A 17,812-nucleotide genomic window follows, 5' to 3' on the forward strand; every position below is an offset into this window, starting at 1 on the left:
TGTTCCCGTCTGGCAATGGAGTGCAATTAGAGAAAAATCAGCCTTCTTGGCACAGACCCCTCTAACCATGAATCTAGGGGTGCATTGCCAGATGGGGACACAATGTAAGACTCATGTTTACAAAAGAAGTTAAAGTGTTCTCAAGCATGTTTTGCATATGCATGGGTCTAGTTTCCTTACTTTGCTTTTCATATCCGGTATTTCAGGGGGAGGTTTGTGTTCACTCCCGCTCATGATGTGATGATAATATGATATCTGCCTCCTTGAGCCAGTATTGGTGCCTTAGCATTGGAGAAGGGGAGGGTCAGGTTGTGGGCGGTTGGGGACACAAATAAGTGATGCGTTGATTAATACTATATGACAGTTACCATTACATATAACTAGTTATGTATGGATGTGGACATGTGTTATGGTTGACCTGGGTCGCCTTGGCTGTGTCCACATCTAATCTACTATATACTGCCTATGATTGGGCCTGAACATTTTGTGTATTTAATTGGTCTGCATTGACACTATGTTTGGTTTACAGTTTTATCTAATATATGTATTTCTAATGATGTTATCTAAATATTTAAGTTCCTTTGAACTCACTTTGATCGGGGGAGGCTGGGATTATTGCTAGCTCTGCCCCCCCCACCATATAACTTGCGGTTAGGGGACTACAGAGTCCTCCGCATATTTACGGCAGAGTTAGGAAGTCTCTGCCACGCCGAGGCAACGGGCCTTTTAATCTCCTATAACCTTATCCCTACCTAGTCTCTTCTAGCAGGTCCCCCCTGCTATAACCCCCTCCCTTTTATTCCCCCTCTCTTACCCTATACCACGTTCCCACCATGAAAGGTCCTAAGAGCCTTTGGCTTCCCAGTCTATCTTATCACAGCCATCATGGCTCTCTACTCCAATCCCTCTGCAAGGGTTAGAGGGAAGGGATTCTGCTCCAAACCCTTTGATATCATGAACAGGACCAGACATGGGTGCCCGCTGTCCCTCCTCCTTTTTGTACTTATCATTGAGCCTTGTACGAAGTACAAGGATTACTGATACATGACACCTTACAGAAGCTTGCATTATTTGCAGATGATCTTACCCTGTTTGTCACAGAACCTGAGACTTCCTTACCGGCGGTATTTGAGATTCTTGGAAGGTTCGGCAATCTATCCTATTATAAGCTTAACTATACAGAAACGGAGGCTCTGGCCTTAAAAATTTTCCTCGGCACAGCTCTCTCAAAGTGACTTACCCATTCAGTTGGTCTACAAGCCATCTGAAACACTTGGGGGTTATCCTCTCGTCTGACCCTAAAAAAGGGATTTAGACCAATTACGACCCACTTTTAAAAGAATTTGAGACTCTTACTGCTAAATAGTCCAGATTTGAGATTTTGTGGATAGCGAGAATTCAGTTGGTAAAAATGATGTTACTACCTAAGGTCACATACCTTTTTCAGTGCATCCCGCTGATGATCCTGATCTATACCTTGAATCACTTCCAATCTGTGATAATCAGGTTTATCTGGCAGGGAATACCCCCACGGATTGCGTTGCAACAGCTGCAAAAACCTATCCTAAGTGGGAGACTTGCAGCTCCTAATGTTCTTACTTACTATAAAGCTGCCATGCTCTCCCATATAACGGCTTGGGGGACACCGCCCAAGGACACTAGATAGGGACAGCTTGAACAAGCAGTACTCCCAGCGGGCTTACTCCTTGAGGACCTTATATGGGTCCCACAGCATGCTGATACACTTATGGGCCTGGACAATCCTATTACTAAGGCCTTCATTAAAACATGAATTGAGCTCCGGAATTTGGCACAGGTCGCACCACACCCATCCCCTGATCATTTGGTCAGGGTGCTGTTGCTCAGCTTGCCGAACTCGCACCCTCGGGTGGTCCGTTTGGGGCATAAAACATCTCACTTTCATATTTGGTGGAGTTGCAGTAAATTAAGGGAAGTGTGGGACCAGGTAGCGACGGTACTAGACCAAATGGGCTTAATCCACAAATTGACACCAGACACTGCCCTTTTTCACCTAGGGCTGGGAAAACTGACCCAGCCGGAGAGAACATTGTGCATTATCATCCTTCTGGCCACAAAGCTGGCCATAGCGAGAAGCTGGCTGGGAACTTCCCAGATTTAATTTCGAATGGTTAGGGACATCAATGAATATATCCGCACAATGGAAGAATACTCTTTAAAATTTATGGGTAAATTGGGATTACATGGCCAGGTCTGGGTGGCTTGAGAAGACTGGACGAGAGTAGACAAATAGGGAACAACAGAGTCTGGACAAGGGTGCTGACATTCAAAAGGTGTGGTCCGCCTTTTAAGGCTTTCCATACTTATCAAGCTGTTTCCCCATCTCCCCCTTTTCCCTTTTTTTTGCCCTGTCGCCTCGAAATACAATTTTTTTTTTACCACTCAAAACTACTTCATAATCACCTAGATGCTATTACAATAGGTAACTGAAGAAACTCCTTAAACCTCCCAATGTTCTGAGGGGAGATTAAGGTGAACAATAATATTTATTCCGTGTTAAAATATACTGATTTATGTTCTGCTGTGGACACACAAAGGCATACCGTTCCTCTTAGAGTCTTCACACGACAGTTAGGTCTTATGATTATCACTTGATAATCTATTTTCTGTTGTCCAAATTAAAATGTTTATATATAAAAAAAAAACAAAAAAAACAACATGACAAAGTTTTAAAAAAATCCCATATGCATACGACAACATACAAAAAAAATAAAAAAAGTTCATCAAAGGGATTCCGAGCTGTAAATGTGAATCCAATGATTATCAAAAGTGAATTGCGAATGATCCGATTGGGAGTCCTTTCCTGCCTGGTCCTTACTTGTTTTCTCCGTCGGTGAGTTAAAATTGTAACTTTTCAGTTACTGATCTCTTAACAACCAATTTATTATTATGACAACAAAATGGAATGAAAAATCTTGTATGATAACTGCCTTGCTTATGCCACTTCCCTATCTCTCATTCACAGTGACAGCTCCAAGAAATCGGTAACTAAAAAGTTACACTTTTAGCTCACAGACAGATAAAATAAGAAAGGACTCCCAATCGGATCAACCGCAATTCACTTTCGGTAATCATTGGATTCACAATTCCAACTTGGAATCCCTTTGATGAACTTTTAATCTTTTTTGTATGTATGGATATGTGATTTTTTTAAAACTTTGTCATGTTTTTTACTGTTGCCCTTCCTATTGATGTCATGTTTTAATTGTTTTTTAGAAGTTTTTTTTAGCACGTATTAAATATATCCCACAGGATTTCGATACTACATGTTTATAGTTTCTAATTTGCTAACGTAATTTGTAGACTGATACCCCATATATATTCAGCCCTAGTGGTGCCGCAGATATAGTTTCCTTTTTGTTAATTAAACATATAAGGTTTCCTACTCTCACATTGAGGTTTTTTTTCAATGACATCTATAAGTCTCCTTAGACCAATATCCTGAGAGTAAAGCATTCATACATTTTTGGCAGACTGCACCTTAATACAAATATAGGCAAAGGCAAAATTCAGCCAACATAGGGCTAGATTACGAGTGACACACTAACAGTTGCCCACAAGCGAAAAGGGGTTTATCATGGCTCTTTGCATGCATCAGAAGTGTCTTCAAAGTTCTGGTTAACTGTTACGCAAGACAAAAAAGTTGAACAAAACACATAAAATAAATTACACCCATAATAACACGGTTTCATTCGAATTATTCAATAAAAAAATATTGCATTATAAAGTTATAAGGGCTCAAAGATATGAGGTCTCCGGTGTTAAAAAGGAATGCAAAGGGCTTTAACATAGAGATACATACATGTCTAAATATGTATATGAATGAATATTTCACATTCCAATGTTTTTCACATAGGGGAATATGTTCAAAAGTATTTTTAAATAAATATTCACACACACATATATATATATGTATATACAGGGAGTGCAGAATTATTAGGCAAGTTGTATTTTTGAGGATTAATTTTATTATTGAACAACAACCATGTTCTCAATGAACCCAAAAAACTCATTAATATCAAAGCTGAATAGTTTTGGAAGTAGTTTTTAGTTTGTTTTTAGTTATAGCTATTTTAGGGGGATATCTGTGTGTGCAGGTGACTATTAATGTGCATAATTATTAGGCAACTTAACAAAAAACAAATATATACCCATTTCAATTATTTATTTTTACCAGTGAAATCAATATAACATCTTAACATTCACAAATATACATTTCTGACATTCAAAAACAAAACAAAAACAATTCAGTGACCAATATAGCCACCTTTCTTTGCAAGGACACTCAAAAGCCTGCCATCCATGGATACTGTCAGTGTTTTGATCTGTTCACCATCAACATTGCGTGCAGCAGCAACCACAGCCTCCCAGACACTGTTCAGAGAGGTGTACTGTTTTCCCTCCTTGTAAATCTCACATTTGATGATGGACCACAGGTTCTCAATGGGGTTCAGATCAGGTGAACAAGGAGTCCATGTCATTAGATTTTCTTCTTTTATACCCTTTCTTGCCAGCCACGCTGTGGAGTACTTGGATGCGTGTGATGGAGCATTGTCCTGCATGAGAATCATGTTTTTCTTGAAGGATGCAGACTTCTTCCTGTACCACTGCTTGAAGAAGGTGTCAGAAACTGGCAGTAGGACTGGGAGTTGAGCTTGACTCCATCCTCAACCCGAAAAGTCCCACAAGCTCATCTTTGATGATACCAGCCCAAACCAGTACTCCACCTCCACCTTGCTGGCGTCTGAGTCGGACTGGAGCTCTCTGCCCTTTACCAATCCAGCAACGGGCCCATCCATCTGGCCCATCAAGACTCACTCTCATTTCATCAGTCCATAAAACCTTAGAAAAATCAGTCTTGAGATATTTCTTGGCCCAGTCTTGACATTTCAGCTTGTGTGTCTTGTTCAGTGGTGGTCGTCTTTCAGCCTTTCTTACCTTGGCCATGTCTCTGAGTATTGCACACCTCGTGCTTTTGGGCACTCCAGTGATGTTGCAGCTCTGAAATATGGGAATACAAAGGATAAGAGTGCGCTCAAAAGAGCTCTACCATAAATGTGAAATGTGATTAAAATAAAAAACAATTTTATTTAAAATATTTAATTTTAATTTAATCGATTGTTTTAAAATTAGTTAATTATACAATACAACACACTAATAACATGAACAAATGTAATCTATAATAAGGTGCACCTTTTTTACAACATAAAGAACTTTAGAGGTATATTTCAGCGTGTTTCTTTAAAGTTTTTGCAGCAATGCTTTTTTTCAATGAATTGCAACTGTTTCCAGTGATATTTGCTACACAAATGTTGCAGCAGTGCTGTGAGAAATGCTTGTATCATAAACTGACTTTTTCAAAAACAAGTGTGCAAAGTGTTTACGACGTCTGTGTAGGAGAAATAATATGACTTAGTATCTCTTACTTGCCAAACTTTTGAATAGAGGCGATAAGTCTATAATTTGTTGCAGAATGATAAATACTGTTTTCCTTTTCTATATAGCAATAAATTCCGTTAGAAGTCTTTTTAAGAATCCCCAAGTTGGGTATACAAACTCACCAGAATTCGAAAGGTAGATGTTTTAAATACCTTTCCCTGACTTCTCCGAATATTGGCGTCTTCTGAGTCAGCCGTTAGATCCGACTGTGACGTGTATCATTCACGTGATGTCGCTCCTCCGCCAATAGCCTAGTCAGGTTGCCGGTGGATGTTTTTTTGAATGGAAATGTATCCAGTTACTTAAGATTCCAGGTAACAGATTATGCTCGAACACAGCAAGTATCCAGATCAACTCCTCTGTGATTTAGATCACTCGTACTGCCTTTTTAACTTTTTGCAGTGGTCCAGAATGAGACGTTCAGTGTGGCAAAGATAGGGCTGGCCAGCTTCCACAGATCAGGTCATCGATCTACGCGTTTCAGCAGAAATGCTTTTTTCAAGATGTCTGAAATATGGCCAAACTGGTGGCAAGTGGCATCTTGGCAGCTGCACGCTTGACTTTTCTCAGTTCATGGGCAGTTATTTTGCGCCTTGGTTTTTCCACACGCTTCTTGCGACCCTGTTGACTATTTTGAATGAAACGCTTGATTGTTCGATGATCACGCTTCAGAAGCTTTGCAATTTTAAGAGTGCTGCATCCCTCTGCAAGATATCTCACTATTTTTGACTTTTCTGAGCCTGTCAAGTCCTTCTTTTGACCCATTTTGCCAAAGGAAAGGAAGTTGCCTAATAATTATGCACACCTGATATAGGGTGTTGATGTCATTAGACCACACCCCTTCTCATTACAGAGATGTACATCACCTAATATGCTTAATTGGTAGTAGGCTTTCGAGCCTATACAGCTTGGAGTAAGACAACATGCATAAAGAGGATGATGTGGTCAAAATACTCATTTGCCTAATAATTCTGCACTCCCTGTATATATATATATATATATATATATATATAGGGGAACATTAATGCGGTTGTGATGTTCAGACTTTTTACTTTCAACTTGTAATACGTGTGCTACCCGACGAGCACAAAAAGTCAAAGCCTAGAGGATTTAATGCTTCACTCGTAATCTATCCCATAAAAGGAAAATATGGCATCTGATTCAGTACTGATGATGACTTATGTATATGTTTTTATCTCATAGATGCAATTAACACCTTTTATTTTGTGTTCGTTTTTTATTGCAATTGTTTGGCTGTAATGAACCAACATTCAGATGATCATATTTTATTTGTGTGCACGCTTCATAGTGTGAGTTTAGTAATAATTGTCATTTTTTTATTAAACTGATTCAATTGTGTTTATTAAAATCTGAACATGCATAAAAAAATTGCTGTGCCAAATAGGCTAAAGGGGTTTCAAGAACTTAAGGCTTACATGTTAAAAAAAAAAGTGAAAAATAACTTTACTTTACTCAGAATAATGCTAGGGATAGTTCTCAATGCAAAACGTGTAGCATTTTTTTATTTATTTTTGCTATAAATTTTCATGAGAAACCCTGAAAAAGATAAGCAAAACTTTTTATCATTAAAAACTATGCATAAACAAACTAAATGCATTTCACATAACATAAATTATATAGATTCTTCTATGCTCATATCATTTTGTTCATAACAACTTTTATTACAGCATCTCATATATATTTTTTTTTACAGAGATTTTGTGGAGCGCTGATCTCAGGTGTTCCAATTTTATCAATTAAAAAAACATTAAACTTAAAATGAAATCCCTCTAAAATGTTTATGGATAATAAATGAACCAATGGATTTATGTCCATTATACATTCTGCAGGCCTATATTTTACCTCTGAAAATGAGTGGCACATTGTCTATAATAAAGCATTCTGCAGCATTCTAACATCTAATTTCTTTTAAAAGATTGCTAAGTGTACACATTATTTCTTTTTAAGAAATAAATAGTTTTTGTTTTGTGATTTCATCAGAAATTAACTAGCCATTGATAATTCATTAATAACAAATCTAAACTGAATTAATCTAAAATCCCCATAAAAATGCAATAGACATTCAATGCAAATAAAAGATGAAAGAGCTATTTGAATCCCTATTTACTAATATCTACATAGGTTCAACACCACTAAATCCATTGAGACATTTTGGAAAAAATAACATGCTATTATGATTGTGGGCTAGACAATATTTAAAAGAAAGGATAAAAAGTGCTCCAAGGGTTAAAGATATAAATATAAAATATAAAAAAGATATAAATAATCTGAATCAACTCTAATATGAAACACACAATACTAAAAAATAAAGATACAGCACTGAGAGCATGAATAATTATATACGCAAATAATACAATTGACAAAGCTAGTAATAACTACATAAAGTGCACGCATAAAATATTATAATGGGACGTCTCCCTTAAAAACAGCCAAAAAACTAAGTGCATGCAAATATAGAAATACTTCTGAATAAAAGCAAACTAAAAACAAAGCATATTTTGTCTCTTAGACGGCATCCACTTATAGTGTAAGTCTTAAAAGTAGGCAAGAGAATGAGGCTAGATTATGTGCCTTAGTAAAGTGCTTGTGTTTCAATATAATCTGAATAAGACCTGATGTCCGTTTCCAACAGTTACACACTGGATCCCTCTGCGGATATATTTTCCGCATCTTGGAGAGCTGAAAAAAACCTTAAAGGGACACTGAACCCAATTTTTTTCTTTCATGATTCCGATAGAGCATGATATTTTAAGCAACTTTCTAATTTACTCCTTTTATCAAATTTTCTTCATTCTCTTGGTATCTTTATTTGAAATGCAAGAATGTAAGTTTAGATGCCGGCCCATTTTTGATGAACAACCTGGGTTGTTCTTGCTGATTGGTGGATAAATGCATCCACCAATAAAAAAGTGCTGTCCAGAGTGCTGAACCAAAAAATAAAAGTTTAGATTCCTTCTTTTTCAAATAAAGATAGCAAGAGAACGAAGAAAAATTGATAATAGGAGTAAATTAGAAAGTTGCTTAAAATTGCATGCTCTATCTGAATCACAAAAGAAAAAATGTGGGTTCAGTGTCCCTTTAAATGTTTGGCAGGTGATGATATGACGGGTTTCACTCTATAAGCGGTGGTGTAGCGGGCTTCTCTCAAGGAGCAATAGTAGTAAGAAATTTGTTGCAGCCGCAACTAGGTAATACCCACATGACCTATGTGCACATAACACTAGGTCAAAGATCAGAAGAGTTTGGTAGGATAGTGTCAATATAACCAGTGACAGTTTTGTAACTCCTTGCAATTTGTAGCGGTTACATATATATACTTACAACTTTGTTCCTTTCCTGATTCCAAGGTAAATCCTCTATATTCTCTGTATCAGCGATACACCTTTCTGCGTTCTGAATAAAAACTCCTCAGGGTGCGTGCAGGAGATATGGTGGTTCTTTGTAGTGGCAGAAATTACAAGTGGTCTTAGTCAACAAGTTTCGCCCTATAGAACTGTGTTTTATCAAGACTTCTGGATACTGGTCTTGTTTTTAGTTTGCTTGTATTTAAAAGTATTTCTATATGCGCATGTACTTAGTTTTTTTAACTGTTTTTAAGGGAGATGTTCCTTTATAATATATTATATGTGCACTTTATTTAGTTATTAAATTATATTCATATACTAGCTAGACAATATTTAAACATACTATAGATTGCAATAAATTCAGTCTTGAGAAAGACCTGAGAAGGGGTGGAAACTAACTAGATCGATCTTATTTTCACTAATCCAGCTCTGATTTACCTGTTTAGTGTAGCAAATCTTGATGAACAATTCTGGTGAGCAGATACTATTGAATAAATGCTGGCTTATTCTTATCAAGGTACACTATCAGTGTTTCAATTATTTCTACAGCTTAAGAGCCACACTAAAGGCTTTATACCTGGATGCTCATATTTTATTTGCATTGAACTAATGTAATTCTATGGGATTTTAGATTAATTAATTTTAGATTATCAGTTGCTGATTAACCGCTGATTAAATCACATTTTTGTTATATTTTAAATTATTTGTCTATTATTATTTTAGAGAATTATGGGTAAAAGTATGTTGTGATTATATAAATGATATATATATATATATATATATATATATATATCATTCAGTTCTTTTGTTATTTTTGTATTATTTGTCAATTATTATTTTAGAGAATTATAGATTGTTATTGTTACTGTATAAAAAATTGGATGGGTTTAGTATTAATACTAATGTTTGCTTCCATATTTTTATTTTAAGTTCCTATTGGTATACGCTGATTGTTATTGTTATCAGTTTTTTATCAGTAGGAGATCTAAAACAGGGGATTCACATATTCCTTTTCAATAAATAAATTTTAAAAATGTCAATCATGTTATTAATCTCTGTTTGGTTGAATATACGGTGATCCACAATAAATTTGGGCTGATGCTTTCTTAGGTTATCTCAAGGTTGTGTTATATCTAGTATGAAACATTTAAAAAAAAGTTGTTGGAATTATAATTCCCTTTTCCAGTTACAAGCAACACAGTGATTGCTTTGATTGGCCAGAAACAAATACCATCATTAGACTTTTCAAGGTGATTACTTAGATTCTGCTTTGAAAAATCCTGTACATTTTGTTAACAAATGTAACAGTTTAAAACCTTATAATATAAATAAATATTTTGTGAAGACTTATTGCAATGTAATCCTAAAGTATACATACCTACTATGGAATATAAAATTGTCTTTAAAGGGACACTAAACTGCTCAACTGCAAAATAATAAAACTATTCACCATGTTATTGCATTTCATCCTAGTTCTGCAGCTGTTTTAAAATCAGTTCTCCTTTTTTAATGCCTTAAAGGTGCCAGATACTGAAGCTCCGCCTCTTTGTACTGGGTGCCTCCATATTAGAGATCAGGTATTCTCACAGCCTGTGACAGAAGCAGTGCACACTCACAGATCAGTAATATTGCCCACTTTTTTACAGCTGTGTCATTTGCTTGGAGTTAGGGTGCCTGATGCATCATATAAACTTTACTTTTTTTGCTTTTATTTTATTTATTTATTTACAGTTTAACAGTTAAACAAAATATAACTCTCAACAATAATATAAAGCAATGCAGCCTTTGCAAAAATGTACAGTCCCTGCTTTGTATCATGTACCCTAACCTGAAGCATATTATTCAGTTGTCAAAAACCTCATTGATATGTAAATAAACACTGCTTCTTTCACAGTATGTTAGACTATTGTGCTCCAAGATGGCAGCCCCAGTACAAGGTTGATCTTCCCTTCAGATAATATTTCAGGGGTTAAAACAGGAAAATGGCTTTAAATAGAGGTGTAGCAAAAGGAGGAAAATAAATAGCATAGTGAGTAGTAACCTTTCAAGGGTAGTTGTGACCAGCAGCTTAATGTCCTTTCAAAGAAAATTCTAGTGGGAAGAACGGTGGTAATATGACCCCAGGAAAGGACATAAATAAACGAAATATATTTATGGAAAATTATTCTACTTCTAAATGCCCCTGCTACCCATCTGGAAACTCATTCAAAAGATGACAGGTTTATGTGCACCATGAATGTCTTTAAGTGGCAGACAGCACTTGACCAACAACATGCAAATTAGTATTGTATGTTTAACTTAATGTGGTTTTTTTTTTTTTTTTTCATTTAAGAAATATTGTACTTTCAATGTAACTGTTGCATTTTGGTAAATGAGCTTCTAAAATAGTCACTGGGCAAAATTTACTAGAAGCCCTCTCCAATCTCTACAACTTAATCAGCAGCTCCAGTTTATCTAGTTTAGATGCTATTTTAACCAATGGAGAGATGAATAAGCTTTAGTGAAACAGCGGCACAGAATAACATAGGAGCTGGTGGTCATGAAAAACCTGAAGAGAGAAGGAAACTGGACATTGCTTTTAATAAATTGTGCCCATTGCAGATAATACAAAAATACAAGAATATTGATGAAAAAGAAATGCGTTAGCAAGCAACAACTTATATCAGTTTGTTATTTTATGTCATTTTATTCAAAATTGAAGCATTTTACAGATGACAATGCCTAGTATATATCCTGAATTCTTCTGAAGGAGCCAACCTTAGGAGATACTGCACCCCATTCGGTATATCTTCTGTACTCTCCTGGTCTCAAGTAATATTGCCTTCCTCTATAATTGGGCAGCTCATAGAAAATCCAGTGTCCCTCAAGAACATTGCAAGAGTTAATATCTTCATAATTAAATTCTTCAAAGACCTTTGGACAATCCTCTTTGAACTCCATTGTATGACCTCTGAATTCTTCCCTCTCATAAATTCTAATACGGAAGACTCCACGGTGCTGCAATGAAATGAAATGAAAACAAGATAAGAAACTTAACAATATCAGCACCAAAATGTTTCATAACTTGATTCAGTCAGTAGCTTGGAAGTAATAAAGCTGTAACTGAAATAGCTTTCAGAGAATGAGAGCTATGCATGTTATTTATGAATGCAGTATGATTTAGTAAACTGAAATTATGGTTTTATTTACATTATCCATAATGTTTTATCTATAGTAAGCCTTTAAGGGTACTTGGTTTATTTCATGTAGCTGTTTCCCTTTAATTCATTGGGACTTAAATATCATACTACCAAATGCTTTGTATACAAGACAAACTCTCTGGAATTGCAAAAGTAAGTATAAGTAACCATACCTCCCAACATTTCCCAGAGGCCTTCAGTAAAAGGGAAGTGAGGGGATTGGTGGTGGCCATCTGTGTTTTGTGCGTAAGGTCACATTGAAAGGGGTGTGGCCTCAGTATTGTTCTGGACAGGGTTGCAAGGATAATGTCAGTGGGGCAAGGAAACATCACATATTGATTTATATTAACTTAGATTGCAGCAGTACAAGACACCACTATGCAAGGTACCACAGTGGTCTGTAAAAGGGCAACTTGCAATCCCAGCAAGGTTTATTAGGTATAGATCACTGTGTAATCATGCAACGAATGAATGTATAATTTCTTTATAATATAAATATAAAACATTTTTTAAGTATCATGCCCGATTTCTAATTGCAACACATAAATAAATATAGGTGCTTCTAATATTTAAAATACATTTTACTAGTTTAAAACAGTTGTTTTGTAATGTGATGAAAGGGAAATCAATAACATACAGAGTTTTTAGTGAAATAATGCAAGACTAAGATGAGTTATAGTTTGTGCCTCTTGCAAAAACAAAAATAGACTAGCCAAGAAGTAAAGAATATTAAGATATTGTAGTTCTTACTTTTATTCCTGTAACTTAATTATCTGTTTTTTTATATCTTCAAAAAAAATGTGCTTATTTTGCAATCTGAATATGAGGTAATTTTACTCTATAATTACATGCATTTTTTCTTATTGGGCATTTTTAACTTTTGAAGTTTTTTTCTCAAAGGAATGAAGAGAAAAGTGACATTTTAGGGCCATAGATACGGAAAAGTTCTATACAGCCAAATACACCATTCTGTGGAATAAAAGTATGATAAGTATTGTAAGAAAGAGATTACTGGGGATGGAGAAAGCTATGTGTGCTAATTAAATAAAGAAAAAACGCGATAAATAGAAAATATGAAAGGAAGAGAAAATCAAAAAAGAAAAATTGGGTGGATAGTAATAGAGACCAGTAGGAACAATAGAACATTAACAATAGAAATGTATAGCTGTATCAGTTTCTCTACTCACTTGTGGTATAATACGACATGAGCTGATGGTATCATTGAGTCCCATCCAGTGCTTGTAATCAGGGTATTCACCCCTCTTAAGGAAGTATTGATGCCCCTCCTGGTTAGCGCGTTCGTAAACCATCCAATTACCATTCTCTACTCGTATGGAGTTGCAGCGACTGAAGTGCGAGTGTAGATCAGTACTGTCAGAATTGCACTCATAGGAGCGACCCTGGAAGTTCTTGTCCTCGTAGAAAATGATCTAGAATACAAATGAATTAGTAATACAATACACGTGCTTACAATACTATTAAACCATATGAAATCTAGTTTTAAATTAAAAGTAATTTAACAGTAACATTTAAGTTGTTTATATTCATTAAAAAAAATGTTATTAATGGTGTTTCAATAAAATAGAAAGGGGCCCTATACATAAATATATTTGCAATGCTATTTCTTAAAAAAAAATCATATTCCAATATATTCACATTAGCTATTTCTATCTATGATCATTTTTATTTTTTTTGTTAAAAAATACCAATATATTTCATTTTTCTATTCAAATCTAATGAATCATCTTAATGAAATAACTCTACATATATTGTGTGTAGGTCTGTTATCAGTACCTTTCCCATTTTGGCTATTTTACAGACACTGATTTTCTGTAATTCTAACTGTGAAAGCCCTCTTTATATATACAGCTGAAAGCTGGTTCTGCAATTGTGCAACAATAGAGAGCTCTTTATGTTCTAGAAAGTGTAAGCTTTTAGTTCTATATATTGCTGGTGTCAGTACGTATAGCAGCAGTTTTAAGCCTTTTGTTCTACTCTTCCTGTTGCACCTAACATTACATTGCCTTAAAATAGTGACATTTTATACCACAAAAATAGCGATTGTGTAAAAAGCTTGAAGTTAATCCTTTCAGGTGATTTTAAATTCATAAAATGTGGAAAAATATTACACTTTATTTCCATATCATCAAATGATCATTTAAATGGTACTGCAGCAAAATCTACCAAATCAATTTTCATGACATTTTACAGATAATAGAGCTAAAGTTTTAGTTTTTAATAATCAAAATGAGTAATTGCATGTGTGTCCAGCATTTTTTGGGAATATCCTAATAAAGGGACAGATTCTTTCAAATTTGCCAGTCTAGATATGGTTTCTATGCTGACACTCGTATGGGCAGCCCTCGTGAAATTCTATTTAAAAAAGGGCTGTTTCTGCAAGTAGTGAGATGTCTCCCATAGAAATAATAAGAGCTCTCTATTAGATAAATGTTTGCAATGGAGGAGCAAGTACAGAAGGAGACAAATGTTTAAAAGCACCACTAAACGCAGTAGAATTGCACAATTAACAAATGCATAATAAAATCAATGCAATAACGCTCTGAATTTCAAAAAAGCAGTAGATTTTTTTCTGGCAAATTAATTTTTCTGGCCCCCTGTATCATGTGACAAACATCAATTGACATAAACTGAAAAGTGTCTTAAAATGTCATGCTCTATCTTAATCATCACAGTTTATTTTGACTTGAGTATTCCTTTAATATGCCTAATACAAATAAATTTACGCTGTTTTCACTGCACTGCACCTTAAATTCCTATTCATAGGTTTTCCTTTCAGAATAAATCGTTTCTTGAGTATTTCGATAAATGTTTTGCCACCTCTTAAGTTGTGAGAAAAAAACAGTGAGAACTGTAGGGCAGAAATGTTTACAGAATTACGCTGGGCTTTGAGAGAAAATTTCTTATACTCCCATTCTCTAATAAAAATACAGAGGATAGGGGGAACTTCCGGGCAGCGTGCTTGTTTAGACGCATAGCTGCATGCTGCTCCAGCTTTTCAACAATTTTCCTTAATTAATACATTCTGAATGGGCTAATCTAAAAAATAGATCTGAGATCTTCTACAGAAGGCACATCTTATGACACTAGTCTTGAAAGAAACCACTGCTGGCATCAGTGATTGGAGCCCTGTCATTAGCAAGCACGTTTTGTGCTTATAATCCTGAAAAGCATTTAAGATAACCAGCACCACTCAGCCTAGCTATTGCTTGTCGCTTCGGACTTGTGTGGGTAGTTCTTTTGACGAGACAGCACAGATGGTGGCCACATGGGAAGAAGAGCTGCTTCTGATTCTGGAAAACCACTTTGTTAAAATGGAGCACTCGCTGGTAACAGCCTTTTAGCATACCTTGTGCAGTAGCCCAGTGGACAGCAGCGAGTGTCTTGCAATTACTGAGATTGCGGAGCCATGGGTAGAGCCTCTTGCAGATCACTGCAGTTGCAGCCGACGGGTCATATGTGTCCCACGCTACAGGAGATACGGCTTCACAGAGGGACACCATGTATGCTGCAGATGAATGCCCGACAAGGGACACACTGAAACCTGGCTCACAAATATAAAAACCACTCCTCGAGACTCTAAAGGGTGATAGTCTCATCGTTATGGATATCTACACTGAAAGACAACCAGGGACACCTCTAGGCACTTTGCTGATCCATGCCTTATTGTGCAGTAACCGAGCGACTTATATTAAACTGCCTATATATTTTTTTCTGAACAAACTTCATGGAGGGACATACATGACAGATATCTTTCCATATACTTTAATTTTTTAACCCATCCTTGGTAATTCTATACACCTTGCCTCGTGTGGTATCAACTGGAGTGGGTTAAAGCGAACACTCTGTATCAAGTGCAGGCCCTGCCTAGCTACAAGACAATCGATCAGGCAGACTTTGTTTGTGGATAGCAACACTAGAAGGAGGACTTTGTGTTATAAGTTAGATAAAGATGAAAGAGCTATTTGAATCCCTATTTACTAATATCTACATAGGCTCAACACCACTAAATCCATTGAGACATTTTGGAAAAAATAACATGCTATTATGATTGTGGGCTAGACAATATTTAAAAGAAAGGATAAAAAGTGCTCCAAGGGTTAAAGATATAAATATAAAATATAAAAAAGATATAAATAATCTGAATCAACTCTAATATGAAACACATAATACTCAAAAATAAAGATACAGCACTGAGAGCATGAATAATTATATACGCAAATAATAAGATTGACAAAGCTAGTAATAACTAAATAAAGTGCACGCATAAAATATTATAAAGGGACGTCTCCCTTAAAAACAGCTAAAAAACTAAGTGCATGCAAATATAGAAATACTTCTGAATAAAGGCAAACTAAAAACAAAGCATATTTTGTCTCTTAGACGGCATCCACTTATAGTGTAAGTCTTAAAAGTAGGCAAGAGAATGAGGCTGGATTATGTGCCTTAGTAAAGTGCTTGTGTTTCAATATAATCTGAATAAGACCTGATGTCCGTTTCCAACAGTTACACACTGGATCCCTCTGCGAATATATTTTCCGCATCTTGGAGAGCTGAAAAAAACCTTAAAGGGACACTGAACCCAATTTTTTTCTTTCATGATCCCGATAGAGCATGATATTTTAAGCAACTTTCTAATTTACTCCTTTTATCAAATTTTCTTCATTCTCTTGGTATCTTTATTTGAAATGCAAGAATGTAAGTTTAGATGCCGGCCCATTTTTGATGAACAACCTGGGTTGTTCTTGCTGATTGGTGGATAAATGCATCCACCAATAAAAAAAGTGCTGTCCAGAGCGCTGAACCAAAAAATAAAAGTTTAGATTCCTTCTTTTTCAAATAAAGATAGCAAGAGAACGGAGAAAAATTGATAATAGGAGTAAATTAGAAAGTTGCTTAAAAGTGCATGCTCTATCTGAATCACAAAAGAAAAAATTTGGGTTCAATGTCCCTTTAAATGTTGGTGATGATATGACGGGTTTCACTCTATAAGCGGTGGTGTATCGGGTTTCGCTCAAGGAGCGATAGTAGTAATAAATTTGTTGCAGCCGCAACTAGGTAATACCCACATGACCTATGTGCACATGACACTAGGTCAAAGATCAGAAGAGTTTGGTAGGATAGTGTCAATATAACCAGTGACAGTTTTGTAACTCCTTGCAATTTGTAGCGGTTACATATAAATACTTGCAACTTTGTTCCTTTCCTGATTCCAAGGTAAATCCTCTATATTTTCTGTATCAGCGATACACCTTTCTGCGTTCTGAATAAAAACTCCTCAGGGTGCGTGCAGGAGACATGGTGGTTCTTTGTAGTGGCAGAAATTACAACAAGTGGTCTTAGTCAACACGTTTCGCCCTATAGAACTGTGTTTTATCAAGACTTCTGGATACTGGTCTTGTTTTTAGTTTGCTTGTATTTAAAAGTATTTCTATATGCGCATGTACTTAGTTTTTTTTAACTGTTTTTAAGGGAGATGTTCCTTTATAATATATTATATGTGCACTTTATTTAGTTATTAAATTATATTCATATACTAGCTAGACAATATTTAAACATACTATAGATTGCAATAAATTCAGTCTTGAGAAAGACCTGAGAAGGGGTGGAAACTAACTAGATCGATCTTATTTTCACTAATCCAGTTCTGATTTACCTGTTTAGTGTAGCAAATCTTGATTAACAATTCTGGTGAGCAGATACTATTGAATAAATGCTGGCTTATTCTTATCAAGGTACACTATCAGTGTTTCAATTATTTCTACAGCTTAA

The 17,812-nt window shown here is 35.6% G+C and overlaps 1 protein-coding gene across 1 annotated transcript; it reads right to left on the minus strand.

The window, feature by feature from the left end:
- Window positions 1–11,564: 11,564 nt before the first annotated feature.
- On the minus strand, window positions 11,565–13,825 carry LOC128638655 (gamma-crystallin 1-like). Its single transcript, XM_053690762.1, has 3 exons — window positions 13,817–13,825; window positions 13,210–13,452; window positions 11,565–11,840 (listed from the first exon to the last, which is right to left on the minus strand). The coding sequence occupies exons 1-3, from the start codon at window positions 13,823–13,825 to the stop codon at window positions 11,565–11,567; spliced, it is 528 nt and encodes a 175-aa protein (XP_053546737.1).
- Between the last annotated feature and the right edge of the window lie 3,987 nt (window positions 13,826–17,812).

The sequence above is a fragment of the Bombina bombina genome, chromosome 1, assembly GCF_027579735.1.
Source record: "Bombina bombina isolate aBomBom1 chromosome 1, aBomBom1.pri, whole genome shotgun sequence".
NCBI classification, from domain to species: Eukaryota; Metazoa; Chordata; class Amphibia; order Anura; family Bombinatoridae; genus Bombina; species Bombina bombina.

Bases quoted from the DNA above. Each gene is read 5' to 3' on its own strand.
- LOC128638655 (XM_053690762.1), bottom strand. The intron at 11,841-13,209 runs GTGAGTAGAGAA...ATTTCATTGCAG, and splicing joins CATGTCGTATTATACCACAA to CACCGTGGAGTCTTCCGTAT.